Genomic DNA, 20,858 nt, shown 5'->3' with positions numbered 1-20,858 from the left:
TAGCCCTTTATCTAATAAGACATTGCAAATATCTTCTCCCATTCTGTTGTTGACTACTTCCTTTGCTGTGCAAAAGCTTTTTATCTTGATGAAGTCCCAATAGTTCATTTTTGCCTTTGTTTCCTTTGCCTTTAGAGATGTGTCCAGCAAGAGGTTGCTGCAGCTGAGGTCACAGAGGTTGCTGCCTGTGTTCTCCTCTATGATTTTGATGGATTCCTTTCTCACATTTAGGTCTTTCACCCATTTTGGGTCTATTTTTGTGAATGATGTAAGAAAATGATCCACTTTCATACTTCTGCATGTGGCTGTCTAATTTTCCCAACACCATTTGTTGAAGAGATTGTCTTTTTTCCATTAGATATCCTTTACTATTTTGTTGAAGATCAGTTGACCAGAGTTGAGGATCCATTTCTGGGTTCTCTGTTCTGTTCCATTGATCTATGTGTCCATTTTTATGCCAGTACCATACTGTCTTGATGATTACAGCTTTGTCATAGAGCTTGAAGTCTGGGGTTGTGATGCTACCAGGCTTGATTTTCCTTTTCAACATTCCTTTGGCTATTTTGGGTCTTTTCTGATTCTATACAAATTTTAGGATTATTTATTCAAGCTCTGCCAAAATTTGATGTTGTTTTGATTGCATTGAATGTATAGATGCTCTAAGTAGCATAGGTATTTTAACAATATTTGTTCTTCCAATTCATGAGCATGGAACATTTTTCCATTTCTTTGTGTCTTCTTCAGTTTCTTTTCTGAGTGTTCTATAGGTTTCTGAGTATAGATCCTTTGCCTCTTTGGTTAGGTTTATCCCCAGTTATCTTATGGTTTTGGGTGTGATTGTAAATTGGATTGACTACTTAATTTCTCTTTCTTCTGTCTTGTTGGTATGTAGAAATGCAACTGATTTCTGTGCATTGATTTTATATCCTGCCACTTTGCTGAATTCCTGTGTGAGTTCTAGCAATTTTGGGGTGGAGTCTTTTGGGTTTTCCACATAAAGTATCATGTCATCTGTGAAGAGTGAAAGTCTGACTTGTTTGCCATTTTGGATGCCTTTTATTTCCGTTGTCTGATTGCTGAGGCTAGCCCTTATAGTACTATGTTGAAAACAGTCGTGATAGTGGACATCCCTGCTATGTTCCTGACCTTGGAGAAAAGCTCTCAGTTTTTCCTCACTGAAAGTAATATTTGCTGTGGGTGTTTCATATATGGCTTTTATGATACATTCCCTTTATGCCTATACTAAGAAGGTTTTAAACAAGAAATGATGCTGAATTTCATCAAATGCTTTTTCTGCACCTATTGAGAAGGTCATAAGGTTCTTGTCCTCTCTTTTATTAATATAGTGTATCACATTGATTTGTTTGTGGACATTGAACCACCCTTGCAGCCTAGGAATAAATCCCATTTGGTTGTGATGAATAATCCTTTTAATGTATTGTTGGATCCTATTGGCTAATATTTGGTGAGAATTTTTGAATCCATGTTCATCAGAGATATTGGCCTGTAATTCTCCTTTTTGGGGGTCTTTGTCAGGTTTTGGGATCAATATAATGCTGGCTTTCGTAGTAAGAGTTTAGAAGTTTTCCTTCCATTTCTATTTCTTAAAACTGCTTCAGAAGAATAAGTATTAATTTTTCTTTAAAAGTTTAGTAGAATTCTGCTGGGAAGCCACCTGGCCCTGGACTCTTTTGTTGGGAGATTTTTGATTACTGCTTCAATTTCCTTGCCAGTTATGGATCTGTTCAGGTTTTCTATTTCCTCCTGTTTCAGTTTTGGTAGTTTGTATATTTCTAAGAATGCACCCATTTTTTCCAGATTGCATAATTTGTTGGCATACACTTGCTTGTGATATGTTCTTATAATTGTTTGTATTTCTTTGATGTTGGCTTTGATCTCTCTTCTTTCATTCATTATTTTATTTGAATCTTTTTTTTTTGGTAAGTCTGGCCATCGGCTTATCAGTGTTATTAAAGTCTTATTAATTCTTTCAAAGAATCAGCTCCAAGTTATACTGTTATACTCCAGTTATACTGTTCTCTTGATTTATAGTTCATTGATTTCTGCTCTAATCCTTTTTTTTTTTTTTTTCCTTTTTTTGAGAGAGCGAGAGAGCAAGCATGAGCAGGGGAGATGTAGAGGGAGAGAAAAAGGGAGAAACAGACTCTACTGAGCAGGGATCCTGATATGGGGTTAGATCCCAGGACCCTGGAATCATGACCTGAGCCAAAGGCAGATGCTTAATTGACAGAGCCACTCAGGTGTCCCACTTCTACCCTAATCTTTATTAATTATCTTCTGCTAGGTTTAGGGTTTATTTGCTGTTCTTTCTCACTCCTTTAGATGTAAGGTTAAGTTGTGTATTTGAGACCTTTCTTGTTTTTTGATAAAGCCTTGTATTCCTACATACTTTCCTCTTATGACTGACTTTGCTGCATCCCAAAGATTTTGAACTATTGTGTTTTCATTTTCATTTGTGTCCATGATTTTTTAAAATTCTTTAAAAAGAATTTAATTATTTTAAAAAGAATTTAAAAGAATTTAATTTAATTTCCTGGTTGACCTATTCATTCTTTAGAAGGATGCTCTTCAGCTTCCATGAATTTGAGTTCTTTCGAAATTTCCTCTTGTGATTGAGTTACAGTTTCAAAGCATTGTGGTCCAAAAACAAGCAGGGAATGATCCTAATCTTTTAGTACTAATTAAGAGCTGATTTGTACAGCTGGTATGTGATCTATTCTGGAGGATGGTCCATGTGCACTTGAGAAGAATGTGAATTCTGTAGCTTTAGAATGGAATGCTCCTAATATATCTGTGAAGTCCATCTGGTCCAGTGTGTCATTCAAAACTCTTGTTTCCTTGTTGATCTTCTGCTTAGATGATCTGTCCATTGCAGTGAGGGAAATGCTAAAGTCCTCTATCACTTTTGTATTATTATTGATGTGTTTCTTTAATTTTGTTATTAATTGCTTTATATAATTGGCTGTTCCCATATTAGGGACATAAATATTTACAATTTGTTAGAACTTCTTGTTGGATAGAACCTTCAATATTGATATAGTATCCTTCCTTATCTCTTATTACAGTCTTTGGTTTAAAATCTAATTTGTCTGATATAAGGTTTGCCACCCCAGCTTTCTTTTGGTGTCCATTAGCATGATAAATGGTTTTCCATCCCTTTACTCTCAATCTGGAAGTATCTTCAGGTCTGAAATGAATCTCTTGCAGACAGCATATCGATGGGTTTTGCTTTTTTATCCAATCTGATACCCTGTGTCTTTTGATTGGGATGTTTAGCCTATTTACATTTAGACCAATTAATGAAAGATATAAATTTAATGTCATTATATTACCTGTAAAGTCACAATTTCTATATACTTTCTCTGTTCCTTTCTGGTCTATGTTACTTTTGGCCCCTCTCTTCTCCGAAAGAATCCCTTTTAATATTTAATTAATCCCTTTTAATATTTCTTACAGGACTGATTTAGTGTTCAAAATTCTTTTAGTTTGTTTGTCCTGAACGCTTTTTATCTTTTCTATTTTGAATGATATTCTAACTTGATAAACTACTCTTGGCTGCATATTTCTCCCATTTAGCACTCTGATTATATGATGCCACTCCTTTCTGGCTTGCCAGGTCTCTGTGGATAAGTCCGCTGATTGGTTAATATTTCTACCCTTGTAGGTTAAGGACCTCTTTTCTTGAGCTGCTTTCAGGATTTTCTCTCTGTCTCTGCGATTTGCAAGTTTCACCATTATATATTAGGGTTTGACATATTTAACTGATTGTTGAGTGGGTTTTTCTGTGCCTCCTGGACTTGAATGCCTGATTCCTTCCCAGGATTAAGGAAGCTCTCTTCTTTAATTTGCTCCAATATGCCTCCTGTCCCCCTTTTCTGAGATCCCAATTATTCTAATATTATTTTGCTTTATGGTATCACTTATCTCTCAAATTCTCCCCTTGTGATCTAGTAGTAGTTGATCTCTCTTTTTCCTCAACTTCCTTTTTCTCCACCATATTGTCTTTTATATCACCAATTCTCTATTCTGCCTCATTTATCCTAGCAGTTAGAGCTTCCATTTTTTTTTAAAAAAAGATTTTATTTATTTATTTGTCAGAGAGAGAGAGAGCACAGGCAGACAGAGTGGCAGACAGAAGCAAAGGGTGAAGCAGGCTCACTGCTGAGCAAGGAGCCTGATGTGGGACTCGATCCCAGGATGCTGGGATCATGACCTGAGCCAAAGGCAGCCACTTAACCAACTGAGCCACCCAGGCGTCCCAGAGCTTCCATTTTTTATTGCATCTCATTAATAGCCTTTTTTATTTTGGTTTGATTAGATTTTTAGTTCTTTTATTTCTTCAGACAGGGATTCTCTAGTGCCTTCTGTGCTTTTTTTTAAAAGCCCAGCTAGTATCTTTATAATTATTATTTTGAACTCTATTTCTGACATCTTACTTATGTCCATACTGATTAGGTCTCTGGCAGTCAGTACTGCCTCTTGGTTTTTTGTTTGTTTGTTCGTTTTTTTGTTTGTTTGTTTTGTTTTGTGTTTTGAGGTGAGTTTTTCCATCTTGTCATTCTGTCTTGCAGAAAGTGGTCACTTTTCTATTTGTAGTTTTGCAACAATTCTTTCCTTAGATCTCCAGCTGAGTTTGCAAGTGTTCAGAATGGTTTGAAAGCTATTCTAGCCGAATTCCTGATACCACACGAAATTAAGATCTCCTACTCTTCTGCCATCCTGGACTCCCCTAACATCCTTTTAAAAACTACATTTCATATGTCCAGAACTATTCTGTAGATTCTACAAATCTTGTTTACCAGTGAGAATAACATCAGTGTGTAAAGAAACCAAATTCAAACTATGACTTTTTCAGTATAGAACTCATACTTTTACTATTCTATATATCAAATACATCCCTTGACTAAATTCATTAAGTTTTTCTTGTTGCTAGTTGCAGATTCACTCCTTGGTTTCTTTTTGTTGTTGTTCACTCATTCGTTCTTTCTTTCTAGATTTTATTTATTTATTTGACAGAGAGAGAGAGAGAGAGAGAGCACAAGCAGGGGGAGCAGGAGAGAGAGAGGTAGGTTCCTGGCTGAGTAGGGAGACTGATGTGGGGCTCAATCCCAGGACCTTGGGATCATGTCCTGAGCTGAAGGCAGACACTTAACCTACTGAGCCACCCAGGCATTCATCACTCCTTGGTTTCTTAAACTTACATCTACTGTCCTCTCAGACTATGACCATTTCCAAATTTCTATCAACTGTCATCTAATATTGAATGCTTAATTTTTGCTGAGCTCAATGCTAAGCACTTTAAATACATTCCCTTCTTTAATACTCATAGTCAGTGAGAGATAGATGCCATTACAATGTTTTACAGAAAAGGAAACAGAGTTTTAAGAAATTAAGTAGGTTGTTTGGGGTGGTAATGTTCAGATGGAGAAGACCCATGGCTTCCTATCTCCCAGGCTTGTGTTCTAATCACACTGTTAGTCCTCCACTAAGGAAGTTCTGTGCTGAAAGAGCATAACAGGCTTTTTTTTTTTTTTTTTTTTTTTACTTTTCCCATCAGTGTCATCAGAGTGATGATTCCCTCAATTCAAGGGCGTATTAACCACCTTATCTCATGAAATATCTGAAATGTGTATTTCATTGAACAATAGAAATCTCCTGTTCTTAACATATTTGGGTGTACTCATGTCTAGCAATTAGTGACTGAGAGTCATCATTTTTATTTCTTAATGACTTGGGTATCAGTAGACACCTCTGGGATCAGGCTTCCTTTAATTTAAAGAGGTTTGAAAAGCTTTATTTACCATGCTTAATTGAATCTATTCCATTCATTTACAATGTACTTCTTTAGGAAAGAATCAAGTTTAAATATCATACATCATAGACTTAGGGAGTCCAACCAGCTAGCTTGTTGTGTTTATCTATGTTGCATGGTAGATTGTGGCCATGTAACTTACCAGAAGGATGATTCTCGAAGGCCCATCATCATCATCAATGACTTAATGTATTGTCTTTCTTGTGTAACATTGACTGATACATAGTAAATGAATGTGGAAAAAGAAATAATGCAGAAGAATATGAAAAAATCAGTTGCAACTCCTGCTTGGGCAACAAAAGGTAATATCTTCATGTTTATACCAGTGACTGACATCAGCTCTTCCATCACTGAATGATTTGTTGTGATCTAAGGGAAGGTATCAAGGAACACATTGTTATCATCACACCAGTTCTAACCTCATGTATTTTCTCTCAGTTATAACAAATTATGTGCACTCCACACTTAAATATATATGTTTATATAAATCTATATAACCCCATTGTAGTTCCTGAAACACTTCAAGTTCTGGCTGACTCCTTAGACCTTTCTTATTTACCATCTTCCCTGCACAAAATTTTACTCGTGCTTGAAGGTGCAACTGAAATGTCACTTCCGTTTGTCATCTTCCCTGATATTTCTCATTAGAGTATGTTCTGCTTCATTGTTTGCCTTGCACAGCATGTGTAATTCCATGATAGAACCTAAACTTTTAATGTGACTTCATGTCCATATATTTGTCCCCTCAATATCCAGGATCCCTGGAGAAAAGTACCTGTGTTCTACTGATTTCTTGATCCTCAGTGCTTAGCATAATGGCTTACCTATAGCAGTTGTTCTCTGTATTGTGCCAAATAAATTCAGTGACTCAATTAAGTAAATGCTAAGGTAGGGCAATTCATTATAGCATCATGCATCAAAGTGCAATATACAATGCAGTTACTTTTCTTTAACTCAATACTCACTTCTATAATAGCAGCATTAATGGCAGCTTGAAAAGCTATAAAACCTTTCTCCCAGAACATGGAACCTTCACATGTGATTTTTTCATCCATTACTTGACAATGAGCTATAGTAAAAGAAGAACACAACATTTATGATGGGATGGGATGATCTTGGTTATAGGAAAAATCAAAACTTCAAATGTTCCAAAAGACACTACAAACCCACAATAATACAGTGTATGGTAGGACTTCTCCAGTGAGTTTGGAAGAACATACCTAAGAAGAATACACCAGAATTGTTTTATTAATGTTTTTAAGACCAGTTATCAATAATTTGCATTCAATCTTATCATTCTCTCAGTTAGCCAAGAATTTTTTTTTGAGCTTTGCTCTTCTGTTGTTTTTGCCATGAAAGCACTACATTTTTAAATTTTTTTCATTTTTTAAAAAGATTTTATTTATTTATTTGATAGAGATAGAGATCACAAGTAGGCAGAGAGACAGGCAGAGAGAGATGGGGAAGCAGGCTCCTAGCTGAGCAGAGAGCCCGATGTGGGGCTCAATCCCAGGACCCTGAGATCATGACCTGAGCTGAAGGCAGAGGCTTTAACCACTGAACCACCCAGGCATCCCAGCATTACATTTTTTTTAAATGTCTGAGAATCAATGAGCAAGAATCTTTCCTTCAGGTTATATTTAGAGGTAGCATAGGAATAATAGCAAATATTATTTCTTAATAAAACAATATACTTAAGAACACAGGCTTTATTTAAATAAGAATAAATCGCATTTATATTCAGAAATTAAGAGAACATCCAGCATATGGTTGTGTAGGCTTCAGAGATCGCATGTGTCTTCTAGGGGCTAATGACATAATAGCAAAAAAAAACAAAAACCAAAAATCCTTCTAGTAGGAAAATTACCTGAATGGTCTTTGTGTTCATTCATCTTGGGGATTCTCCCACTCCAGACAAACTTCAGATGATATGAGAATGTATTATTAAAGATGACTTTTACTGCATCTATAGAGTAGTTTAAATCCAAATCATCCATGCTTTTCTCATCTGGCCACCCCATGATTCTTCTTCCTGGAATGTGAAAGAAAGAAGTAGCTAATAAGGAAGATTTTTATGTGGTCCAATGACAGCAGACCATATTCAATTATGTTACAGTTATTTAATGTTAAACCTCTTTATTCACTAAAGGCAGGGCTGATCCTAATTAAGAGATCCATACTGTGGCAGAGTGTCTAAAATTCTGGATAAAATCAGAGTTATGGAGCAATCACTTTTATCACAAATAGAACATGTCTTTCCAAATAAACTTTTAAACCAATGATTTAAAGCATTGAATTTGGGATAATATCAATACCACTATTACACCAGCAATGCCCCTAGCAATACACAGCAATACACAGACCTATCCAAAGTTGAAATACATCATATAATTATAAGATGTATTTACACATGACCATGGTGTCAATGTGGCCAAACCTCTGAAGACAACATAAAATCATTAAGTTTAGAGAATGTTTTCTCAAGATAGCATCTCAAGATACCTAAAAGATACAACAGAATTAATAACTGCTACTGACCAAATCCAGGCTACTTAGCCCTTGTAATTCTCTGCAGCCTGGATTCTGATGGATGCGTACTTCCAGTGCAATATGATATGCTTCTAATTCTCTGCATCTCCTGCAATCTGGCAGCTGCATCCAGAGGCTGAATCAGACTCTGGTCAAATCCCTTTGGTGATTAGAGGTGGTGGTATGTTCTTTCATCAGAGTGTCAGGATTTCTGATAATCTGGTATTTAGAGATATTATTAGCATCCATGGATACTCAGTGCCTAGTTCCATTAATTCAATGGGAGTTTTAAAATGGTGATATTATATTGCCATCATTTGTTTTTTATGTTTTAGTGGAAACATTTATAAAATAGTACTTTCCAGCATCTGTTTGATTATCCACTAATATAGTTCATATAGGATAAATACTGGGTATCTTCTCTTCATATATAAATTTTCATAAGAAGAACTGATTCTGTACCATATTCTAAAAGCATTTTTTTTCTTTTAATACGTGGTGGAAGCCTGGATTTTATGTATACATTGGATGAGTTTCATATCATGACACCTACTATTCTTATTGAAGCTCAAAGTATGTCAACTAGACCAGTGGGAGTCTCCTGAAATTGAGTCCCTTTTTTTTAAAATTTATTTTTTATTTTCAGCATAACAGTATTCATTATTTTTGCACCACACCCAGTGCTCCATGCAATCTGTGCCCTCTATACTACCCACCACCTGGTACCCCGACCTCCCACCCCCACCCCTTCAAAACCCTCAGATTGTTTTTCAGAGTCCATAGTCTCTCATGGTTCAGAACCTGTTCATTATCACTGGCTTCCTAGCAATCTGGAATGACAATATTTGAGAGAGAGACTGCATGTGCTCGATCATGGGGGGAGGGGCAGAGGGAACGAAAGTCTCAAGCAGACTCTGTGGTGAGCACAGAGCCTGATGTGGGCTCAACCTCATGATTCAGATCCTGAGATCATGATCTGAACCCAAACCAAGAGTCTGACACTCAACCCACTGCACCACCCTGGTGCCCTGACAATATTCTTTACCCTGTAAATTTCCTGTCCCAGACCTCTGCATCTCCTTTCCTCCAGGACTGAGATTCCTGGGTTTGCAAGACAGAGGGGTGGGAGAAAGAGACTATGTCATAATTACCTATTTGGTATATCCCACTTTCCATATGTAACAGCTTTGGGATAACTGCCTAATACTACCCTACCAGGATAGTGGCTGAAAATTGTTTCAGTTGTTCACAGATTGGCCTAGTCTGCTTTGCAAGGGGTACTGGTTTCCTCCCAGGGGGCTCTTTCCAGCTCCATCAGATACCCCACTGCTCCCCTTTGCTCTCCCAACACCCCAGAGAGATGCCATGCAGGCTTGGTGGCTGTTGGTGATTCCCCCCCCACCAGTTATATTGTGGGGTTTGGAGAAACACCCTACTATCTAGTTTTGTTGGTAGCTACTGCTGACTTCTTGGTTTTACTGTCTAATTTCCCTCTCAGTTTTTTATGTATTTGAAGAGAATTAAAAACTATGCTCTAGTGCTGTCCAACATTTCCAAAATCTTCTCACTAACATACATTTGAATAATACCAGACTGCCTCATTTTGATACGGATGATAATGAGGATAATACAAAATCCCAAAATAAATGCGTATGTTTTGCAAATCAGGAAAACGTCAAGAACTGCTAGAGAACATACCTTTCATGAATGGGGCTGAAGCCACTTTTTCCATGATCTCCTGGGTTGTTTTAGATTCAGGGGCAAATGCAATCACATAATTAGAGTCATTAAAGTTATCTACACGTCCCAGATTCATTGCAGGCAATTGAGGAAAGTCATTAACTTGATGTAAATTGGAGGAAAGTCGGTATGCAAACAATACTAGAAGAAACGAGAAAAACCATTCCTACACAGCAATGAGAGAAAAATGAAACCAATCAAGAGCTGCTCATCCACAAAGAAATCATCCATAAGAACTTCAAACGTGTAGTTTTGTTATGTAGCATGGACCATTTTTTCCTCTCTCCCAGTTTCCAAGTGTTTCCATTTTCTTTTGCCCTTTGATTAGCATATTTTGAAATACATGCATTGTCCATCAAAAGAGAGCTGTAGCACTGATTCCAATTATAATTGAGAGTCTAAGTTTATCATGTGAGCGTTAGAGGCTAGATTGCTTCAGGAATGACTCAGTAGTTTACAGTCCTGCTGACACCTGCGTGTCGATGGATAGAGAAGTGTTAGGTGTCATGAAATTGGTTTCCAGCTCTCAAAAACAGAAGCGAGGTCCTATTTTTATTGGCTGATGCTGTACACGTGAAAGAAGACTGCCCCAAAACACTGCTCATAAAAAGAATTTTTAAGAAGTCTTTGTCGTTGTGACAACATTCTGAAATTGGAAATGCAACAGAATGCATTTAAATTCTGGTGTTAAGAAAAGACCCTATTACATACTTTTGATTTTAAACACAAGGACTTTAAAATATCTTGTTTACCATCTGATCTTATTTTAGTATGTGTGTTGTTCTCTATCTAGATAGATCAATTGACAGTTGTGATGCTTATATTAAAAACAGTTAAAAAGTTGGAAGTAACACATCTCTATAGCATAGAATTCAACTTTTATAATTATACTTTATAATCTTTACTCCTTGCTTGATTTTTGTATGCTTTATTTGTTGTAAATCCAAGCATTCAATATATATTTGTTGAAAGAACACACACACACACACACACACACAATGTTCATAAGATACAATGTTAATACCCAACCCCTTGAACTATGGGCATTTTATAAGTGATTTTAACTTTTTAAATATATTTTTCTCAATTTACTTAATGTTCTACACAAAGTACATCTGATCATTCTTATCAGAAGAAAACAGTACTGTCTTAATAGAAGCAAAAGTTCAAAATGTCATTTTCTTCTTCTGTTTGTTTATATTTCCATTACTTCTTTCAAATTGACACTGTTTGTATCCTTAGTACAAATGTGTAGAAGGGCTACAATTTGTCTTTTGAATCTTTTTTTGTTTGTTTGTTTTAATTTTGGTTTACTTGCTGGATTAATTCTGGATTAAATTTGTGTCTTTCTTTGACTTTGACCCTGAACATTTGTAACTATACCTTCATGAATTTCAAAGGAGTTCATATGTTAAGAATTACTATTTCTGCAATACAAAGATATGGATTTATTTTTCAGGGAATTTCTGAATATTGATTATTTAAAGAATGTCTCTAGTCAGACAAATAATAATAATATACTTAAAGGACTCTCATTTGAAGTAATAGCAAAGTCCAGAATTTGAAAAAAACTTCCAGCCTGTTAGTTAACAATAGAATATATATGAAACATTAAATAATGAATAAATAAATAAATATTTATTTATTAAAAATAAATATTTGCAGTGCCCCCTCCAAAAACATTTTTCTTTCCTAAATATGAGACGATGTAGACTCTGAACCATACCAACAAGGTCTCTCTCTTCATCCTCCATTTCTTCAGAAAGTTCTTGCGGAGGAGAGCCCATGTTTGCTGACCCACACTTAAGTGCCTCTTGATCATTCTGACCTGTTTATTTTAAAATAAAGAAGTAAAGGAAGTAAATGTGATGGTCTGAAATAGGAAGCATTGTGCAATCGAACCAAAAAGAAACATCATAACAGCTGTTTCCAATTCCATGTGTAGGAAAGGGAGCCAGAAGGCTAAAAACATACAAAAGAAAGCACAAGTTAAGTAACAAATCAATTAGTTGAATCCTCATAATAAATCTTGGATAGATCCTACTATTATCCCCATTTAAAAGATGAGGGATATGAGGCACACAGAGGTTAAGAGACTCACCAAAGAGCTAATGGTGGCAGAACCAGAGATTTAACTTAGATGACCAAGTTCTAGAGACCTCATTCTTAACCACTGTGCCAATGTTGTTGTTGAAATTTGTCTAAGGATTGTGTGGATCAATCTAGCATCCAGAGGAGCTCAAGGAGGGATCCAGTTAGACTACTTGGTCCATGCAGTCATTATGAGGAACCCCAAAATGCTAGAACATAAGGAAAGATTGATTACTCTCAAGAGGCAGAGAAAATATATGATCTTTCCAAAGAAAACTTTATTATAATAAACAGAAGAAAAGTTTTCGAATCTTCCATTTAATGACTACAATAAAATTCAAGAAGAAAGAAAAAATGAAAAGCAAATTACATACCTAAAAATCCCACTGAAGTCAGTAAAGAACATAAGATCTATGCAACAGAGAAAAATTTTGTAATCTTGCCAGATTTTCAATGAAAGTTAAAACTCATTTAAAAACATGATTAAAAATACATGAAGTAGAAAAAAAAAAGTAAGATCAAAAGTAAAGTATTTGGTAAAGAGATACCCCAAAAGAAGAAAAAAACAGGAGAAAAATATATTGAAGAAAGTACCTTGTAAAAACCCAATGGAAATTAATTTTTCAAGGTAGTGGGAAGACGCATATTTCCTAAAAAGGCTTGCCAAGTACCAAATACAATGACAAAAAAAGAATGGTATTTTTAAAATTAAAGGACGGAGGGAAAAGTTAGAATTAAGTTGCAAGGGTAGAGGTGGGGTTGCTCAGGAAGGAATGAGTAAACAGTTTATAATGGAACAAAAATCAGCCTGATATCTTCAAACTGGAAGTGAAAAAGTGATTTGCCCAATTTCCTTTGAAAAATCTACCCAAAGGGACAAATACAAAGAATTGCCTAAGAAGGCACAAGAAGAAATATATATTTGCAATAAAACTAGAATATGATTTAACCCCAAAACCACAGATACTCCCCCACAAAATGTCAGCCAAATTATTAAATGTTGCCTCAAATTAAGAAATACGCACAAAAAAGTTTTCCGACTCTCCTGTCCAAAATAGGCATATTAATTGAAGATTGAGAAAATTAATTGAATCTAAAATTATGATGAAATCCCTGAAAACCACACAATAGTCTCTCACTTGAAATGACCTGTAGGGCTAAAGGCCATAGCAGAAGGATGGCGTCTAGTTCCACCGTACGGAGTATCAAGGAGGTGATGAGAATCTGCTTGAATACAATATTGTTGTTCTGTTCAAGTCCACAGCTGAGATATAGAAGAATGTAGAACATCTATACGCCAATGGTAAGAAACAACAATAACCCAACAAAATTAAAACCACATTTCCCACGACACAAACAAAAAGCAATAGATGCAAGGAGACATTGATGAACTGAATTCTCAAGAAAGACAAGTCCATAATGGGTGTAAAGAGAACTACCCTTGCAGCTTCCATACCTGGGCAAGCACCTCATCTAGATGTGGGCAGAAAGAAAAGGTGCATCCACTGGAAAGGGTATTTGCAAAGATGTGGAGGGAAAATATCAAACCTTAGGGGATGTGTGAGTGGGAGGTAAGAAGTAGAATGGAAAAGAGTCTAATATGCCAAGAATAAAAAGAGCTGAACCAATTTTTTCTTCACCTTACAGCCATGTTGGATTTTCTCAAAAAAAAAAAAAAAAGTGAAAGAGGTAAAATAGAACTTTTGAAGTTCTGTGCCTTCTCAAGCTGTCTAGATTCTGAGAACTTGCCAGAGTTGGACCCAGTGGTGTGAAGGTGCTCTTTGTTGGAAAAATATGGGCAGAAAAATATAGTTATAGAAAAGAGCACCTAAAATAATGTTCAGATTCACGATGTCTGTTACTCCTGCATGCATATGAGATGATAGGTGGGAAGTTCTGTGCCTTCTCAAGCTGTCTAGATTCTGAGAACTTGCCAGAGTTGGACCCAGTGGTGTGAAGGTGCTCTTTGTTGGAAAAATATGGGCAGAAAAATATAGTTATAGAAAAGAGCACCTAAAATAATGTTCAGATTCACGATGTCTGTTACTCCTGCATGCATATGAGATGATAGGTGGGAGGTAGAAATAGGGAGAAAGAGTGAGCAAACAATGAACACATGAATCAGATAAATTTGTATTTGGAGTTCCTTGAACAAAACCTCACTCTAATAGTATATCACTGGAGGCAATTGAGGCCTGATGATTTGCAGACCCCCATGGTGTTCTGCTGTTGTCAGTGGAAGAGTCATCCATTGCCTCCTATTTATGGATTCAACGTTGGCCTTGGGGATAATCCATGTAAGGGCTTAAGCTCACAGGGGGAGAGTGCTGCCCTTTAGGCTTACACACAAGTCTACCAATCAGCCAGACTGTCAGTTTCCAATAAGTAGGCCAAGTCATCAGCAGAAGACATTATGTATAGAGAACCTATATAACAACAACAGTTCAGGACATAGCTGTTTTATATGTCTTATAGCCATTAAATGGTCTCTTTCAAACCTAGTGAAGGCAGCCGATTTCAGATATAACCCTCAGTCTGGGAGTGGTAGCATGATGTAATTATTTATATGGTCATCTTAGTGCAGTCCAAGAATTACTAGTGTATCTTCCAGAATGAGTTCCATAATTGAATTGCAAGAAATCTATCTCAATATTTTCCCATCAGGAAGAATAACAAAACTACCCTGAGACTTATAAAACACAAATACCCATGAGTTATCCTAGTTGATAAAGAAAACATAAGGTGTAATCTTAGTTAACAGAACCCAACCTTGTAGGAGGGGAATTGATCCAGGAAGTGTTCCAAGCATAATGGCTTGAGCTTTAGTGCAAAGCTTGGAGCACAAGTCAATTGGTCAATAAGACTTGGGTTTTGGGGGTCATGGTGTCCTTCTTTGGTGCCATATTGAAGAGAGATGGAAACCATAGAATTGCTATTGTGTCTTCCACCATATTACTAATAAGGTTGTTTCTGGCTACTACCTTCATGGCCTAATGCTGAGTTTACCCATGGGGCCAGAGCAAAGCCATGAATATGGTGCTTCCTACTGGTATTCAGGAGGTGGCTCAAATGGGAAGGTCACCTACTCAAGGCAGAGAATATTGTGCATCTGCCATTTCAGTCTGAGAGGTAAGGAATAATTGAAGAGGAATAAGGCAGGCAGAAGAATGGTCCCGTTCTAATCCTGGAACTTGTGAATATATCACATTACATGATGTATTAAGAATTACGGAAGCAGATGGGAGTAAGGTTGCTCATCAACTAAGTCAGGGAGATTGTCCTGGATTATCTAGGGGAACCCAATTTAATCACAAGGGTCCTGAAAAGTGGAAAAGAGAAGTAAAAAAGATAGTGCAGATGCTGTTAAAAGGACTCAAGCCATTGCTGGCTTTGAAGATGGAGGAAGGCGGGCAGGAGCTGAGGAACGCCAGCAGTCTCTGCAAACCATAGAAGGCAAGAAAACAGAATTCTCCCTCACATCCTCCGAAACCAATGCAGCCCTGCCAGCACGTTGACTTTCATCCAGTGAGACTCACATCACACTTCTCACATCCCCAACAGTAAGATGATAAATCTGCTTTGTTTTCAGCCATAAAGTTCAAGGTCCTCTGTTTCAGCCGCAACAGAAAATTAACACAAGGAGCACAAAAGAAAGCGTGAAGACAGAGAATAAGACAAGGACGAGGGCTTTAGGGCGTAGAGTTGCCTTTGCAAGGTGCCCCCTTGTAGAACAAAAAGTGTCCAGAAATGAACAAAGGTTCATTGCTGAGTTCCTGATGTTGGTGTTAACAGAGCAGACTGTGATGGTCTGGAGACCCCAACTCAAACAAAACTGCAACATTACCAATTAAGAAATCAGTGCCCTAGTAAACCATGGTATCTGAGGGGGTTAAATACATTGCTCTCCTTTCTTCCTGTGGAGAAATGCGTGTGCCAGAAAGAATTACTAATGACAACAGAATTAATATGATCAGTCACAATTATGGTTATTTACTTCTGTTTGTTAGGACTGATTTTTTTTTTCCCCCCACTACACATCCGGATGTAAATCCAGGGGTGGGGTGGGGCGGGCGGGATTTACTATTCACCAGAGGAGCACAAAACATCTAACCATCCTAAATTGCTCTGAATAGTAAGTCGTGTGATCTAGAAATAATAACGTGGCTATAAAAAGCCAGTCACACCCCGCCTGATAGATTTCCTCATATTCAGAGAATAAACACATTGCACAACAAGTTACATCAAAGACGTAGTATGACGAACAAGGTCAATAAAAATATTGTCCTACATTTTCTTGATGAAAATATTCTCAAGCCAGTTAAAACAGTTCAAAACTCAGAAAATCATGTGCCCCCCTCCTACCCTCCTGCTCCCTACCCCCAGTGCTTACAAATCCTCTGGCAGTAAAAGTAAAAACAAACAAAAAAGAATAAGTAATTCTAACCACTTGGGAAACAGCCCATCATCATACTTGCAAAGAGGCAACATAAAGTTATATTCCTTTCAATTCGCCCAATACCCTTTTAGATAATATATGCTATGCTTTAGTCATGGGGTGAAAATGGAAAAAAAAAAAAAACACAACACTTAGTTCAACTAAAGTTTTTCTTTTTTTTTAGCTGTACAATATAAAATACTCAGATGATTTGGAGAATCAAAACAACTAATAATTTACTGCATTTACTAGTTCCCATCCAAATGTTTGACATTCCCTATTTGAAGTCATAAGTTATGGTTTTATATGCAAAACAGCCACAATTTTAGAGATTAACTTACTCTCAGGAAAGCTGGAGCAAGAATCTAGAAATAGTTCGTCCACAGGTCTCTGCATGTCCTGGAGAAGAATTCACATTCCTTTTGGATCATTACTACAACATGCTTTTAATTTCATGTTTATTGCGAATAGTTCCGTTTTAGAATGATTTCCGAAAAGGATTATGGTCCTCATTCAGCCGGGCTGCCAGAAAACTCCACGCTCACATCACATGGTGGTTTCTTCCCTGTTTTTCGTTTCTTTGTATCCCGGCCAGCAACTCAGCAGGGAGTTTGTAGCTGCAGATGGCTGGCTGGACTTAGCAAAACATTACGAGCTATCAAACCAAAGAGAATCTAGTCTTTCTCAATTAGCTTTTGCATACACTGTCCTAATGGGAGAGTTGGCCCTGGGACAGTGTTTTAAAACAACATAAGTAAAGAGACAGTTCAGAGAAAAGCAGGGCAGAGAGAGGTTAAAAAAGAAAGAAAGAAAGAAAGAAAGAAAGAAAGAAAGAAAGAAAGAAAGAAAGGAAGGAAGGAAGGAAGGAAGGAAGGAAGAAAGAAAGAAAGAGAGAAAGAAAAGATTTTTTTTCAAAAAATGATAGTATAAATACAAAACCAGGTCAGAAAAGTACTCAAAACCCTCCCCTTGAGTTCTTAAAACCTAGGTATAGAAATATGGCAATGAAGCCATGTAATTTTTTTCAGGGTAAAACCATGAACTCTGTCTGCGTTTATCTGCATTTCAGTTACATCCCATCCAAGCTCACTGTGCATCACTCTTGGAGTGCAAAGCAGGAGTATCTTTTGAGCAACATTGTGTAAAGTCACCAAGATCTACGGGCTTGTTCTTTCTGTAACAAATCCCAGCAAACAAACCACTTTCTCTATAACCAGCTGCTGGGTTTGAATATGTCCACTTTTCCATATTTTTCAAGACACATTTGTAACAGGTAAGAGTTGCCACTCTCTCTCCTTTGAGCATTTCATGTAAGTCGAAGACAAGGCAATTGTAAAACTTCTTGTAATTCCTGGAGTTTGGTTTGGGCTGAAGAAGACACATGAGAAAGGGCCGCTCTCTCTCTGCTTGCCCTAGGTAAGTCTGCTCCCTGCTTCTGCGCTGTGATTGCTTTCTGAATATGTAACCGAAGGGGCAACAATGTGTTGTGCGTGCAATTCTTAAACGGACCGGACTCGTCTGTGTCAGATGGTCTACGATCATCCCCTGAAATCTTCCTCACCTACTTCCCACTTCTCAATGTTTATTCAATCCTGTGTGCTCTTTTGCTAATTATGAGTTCAGGAATTGTTCAGCAAGCAAAACAAAGGCAGATCAAACTCATTAACGCCTGAGGCTCAAAAAAACCACAAAAAACTCCTGAGCGTTTCTGCATATCTGCTGTCTTCTGCGGAAGATACAAAATTATCCCATGTAATAACATCACCAGCATTTTGTAAACAGAGAATATAATTGAGAAAAGGCTTTTCAGTAAGTTTTTTCCTGGCAGAATTTTGTATGCCTTCTGATGCTAGTTGGCTTCTAGACTCTATTCTCTTTTTCTTTTCTTTTCTCTTCTTTTCTTTTCTTTCTTAATTGAAGTAGAGTTGACACATTGACACATGACTTTGCATTAATTTCAGGTGTTCAAACTGCTGATTCAACAAGTTCGTGTGTTATGCTGTCCTCACTCTAAGTGCAGCTAACATCTGTCCATACAGAGCTATTATAATATCACTGACTGTATTCCCTATGCTTTCCCTTTCATCCGCTTGACTTATTCATTCCACAGCTGGAAGCATGTACCTCCCACTGCCCTTCGGACGCCATCCTTTTCCTTCAAAATGTGGGCTGCTTCCTTCTTGTGTGCTCCTTTGTAATCTCTGTACCACTGTAACAGAGCAAGGGCACTCTCGTTAATCCTCTTTTCAGCATTTCCTCGAGGAAGCCATACATCTTCACCCTTCTAAGTAAGTTTCAGAATCTGCTTGGCAACTTAAAAAAAAAAAAATTATCCTGTTGGGATTTAAAAGACAGCTGAACACTGATTTTATGCAGAAGATAATTCCTAAGCAACGACATACGGCACTTAGGATGTGCAGGATACACTTAAATATCAGCACAATTAATCTACATAATACTCTTATCCGCTCGGTGCTATTAAAATCACCCCCATTTTATGGGATGAGATAAATGAGGCCCAGAGAGTTTAAAAGACTTGTCCAAACTCACAGAGCTGGTGACTAGCAGATCCTGGTACTCAGACCAACTTCCGTCTGTAGCTTAAATAACATACTATGGTGGCTCATTTGTGTGTGTCTCTGTTCACTCCATGATTTTCACTTTAGATACATACATTTTACAATTCCCCTTGCTTTTTGCTTCATATGTTTTGCAACAATATTCCCCAGGGCCGATACGTTACAGATTTCATGTGCTGTGAAACAGTCCTTTGAATTCTTTCCCTGCTTATTGTACAGGGTACTTAGCTTTGTGGACCTGTGTGCAGCCCTCAACGCTGTGTCCAAAAGCAGGGCAAAAAACCCAATTTGCAGAGAAAGAAGAGTGGAACCCCCCCAGCAGCTTGAGAGAGAGAGAGAGAGAGTGAAGAAGAGAGAGAGAGAGAGAGAGAGAGACTGAGAACATCTGCTCTTTTCCAAGAACTTTGCTGTTCTTGCTTTTTGTCCTTCCTCAGACCCAGCTGTGTGGCTAAGTTGGGTTTTGGCAAATATTCTCCAAAAATTTCTCTCTATATTTTTTTTTACATATAACAAACAAATTCTATTTGGTCCGTTTTGTCCTTGCTCTCTTGCTCTTTGTGCTTTCCTGTGGTTTCCCCAACTCTCTACACTGGTCATGTTTTTTTCTCTGTTCCTTTTTTGTTCAGATTCCCCTTGTCCTTTTCTCTTCTCCTGTGGAAAGCCCGTGGGTGAGAACTTTCTAGTCTTTCATTTCACTAGTGATCATTCTCACATGTTGACAAACATATTTGAATCTGCCTTATTCTGACAAGGGAAAAAGATCAGCCTCAGTATCTTTCCCCGTGACCTGCTATTTCTGTGTCCATATCCCACCCTATATGGAACAAGTCTGCCGGCATATTTGACCTTGAAGCTTGAACTCGACTCTTTACTAGCAATTGCAATGCTGGGCAAGTAAGATACAAAGGGTAGGATACTATGCAACAGGGTCTTTTAGGATTTGAAAAATTGGGGGGTAAGATTAAAGGAAACAACACATATGAAGTATTTAGCCCAATACCAAGCAGTGAGTAGGCACTAAATAAATGGTAGTGATTACACTTTCCACAGCCTTGGCATAGCTTGAAAATCATAGATTTGTTTTTAATTAAAATGTAATTAGCATACAGTATAATATTAGTTTCAGGTGTACATTCTAATGATTCAATGATTCTATCTATCACTCAGTGCTCATCACAGCAAATATACTTTTAATCCCCTTTGTTTCTTTCACCCATCCCACATACCCACCTGGAAATTATAGCTATTTTTTAAAAATTGCTAATCTGAAAAAATATATACTATCACCTTGATGACTTAACATACATTTCTTAGGTTACTTGTAGTTTCAAGCATATTTTAATGTAATTTCTAGTCCTTTGTAAACTGACCAAGAGATCTGCCTTTCTTCTCTGCCTATATTTCTGTTTACACTGTCATTCTGGATTTTTTATGTTTTCGTTTCTGACCACGACTGAAAATATCTTCAATTATTTATTTAAAAAATTCTGTTACTACCTTCTTACATCTAGTTTTGCTGATAAGCATGCTTATCTGACTCTGATTCTCATTAATTTAAAGTCTTTCATAGTTCTTGCTAGGTTATTTCAGGATCTTCTCCTTAGTCGCAGATGTATGAAATTTCATGAAAATGTGCCGAGGTTTTGGTTTT

General features: G+C 37.2%; 1 protein-coding gene across 4 annotated transcripts in view; it reads right to left on the bottom strand.

Moving 5' to 3' along the window:
* Window positions 1–17,182, bottom strand: part of ABCA9 (ATP binding cassette subfamily A member 9) — a 65,824-nt gene extending 48,642 nt beyond the window's left edge. For 3 of the 4 annotated variants that reach the window (XM_044247551.1, XM_044247553.1, XM_044247554.1), the window contains exons 1-6: window positions 16,970–17,182; window positions 11,829–11,930; window positions 10,061–10,268; window positions 7,701–7,865; window positions 6,799–6,902; window positions 5,976–6,202 (exon numbers count right to left, since the gene is read on the bottom strand). In XM_044247551.1, coding sequence (XP_044103486.1) covers window positions 5,976–6,202; window positions 6,799–6,902; window positions 7,701–7,865; window positions 10,061–10,268; window positions 11,829–11,924 — 800 coding nt within the window. In that variant the 5' untranslated portion in view covers window positions 11,925–11,930; window positions 16,970–17,182. Of the gene's footprint in view, window positions 1–5,975; window positions 6,203–6,798; window positions 6,903–7,700; window positions 7,866–10,060; window positions 10,269–11,828; window positions 11,931–12,203; window positions 12,403–16,969 lie in introns of all 4 variants that reach the window. The other variant, XM_044247552.1, reaches the window with a different exon arrangement.
* Between the last annotated feature and the right edge of the window lie 3,676 nt (window positions 17,183–20,858).

This window comes from Neovison vison, chromosome 5, assembly GCF_020171115.1.
Source record: "Neovison vison isolate M4711 chromosome 5, ASM_NN_V1, whole genome shotgun sequence".
Classification (NCBI taxonomy): Eukaryota; Metazoa; Chordata; class Mammalia; order Carnivora; family Mustelidae; genus Neogale; species Neogale vison.
The sequence above is the reverse complement of the archived record's forward strand: the minus strand, read 5'-3'. Positions and strand labels throughout refer to the sequence as shown.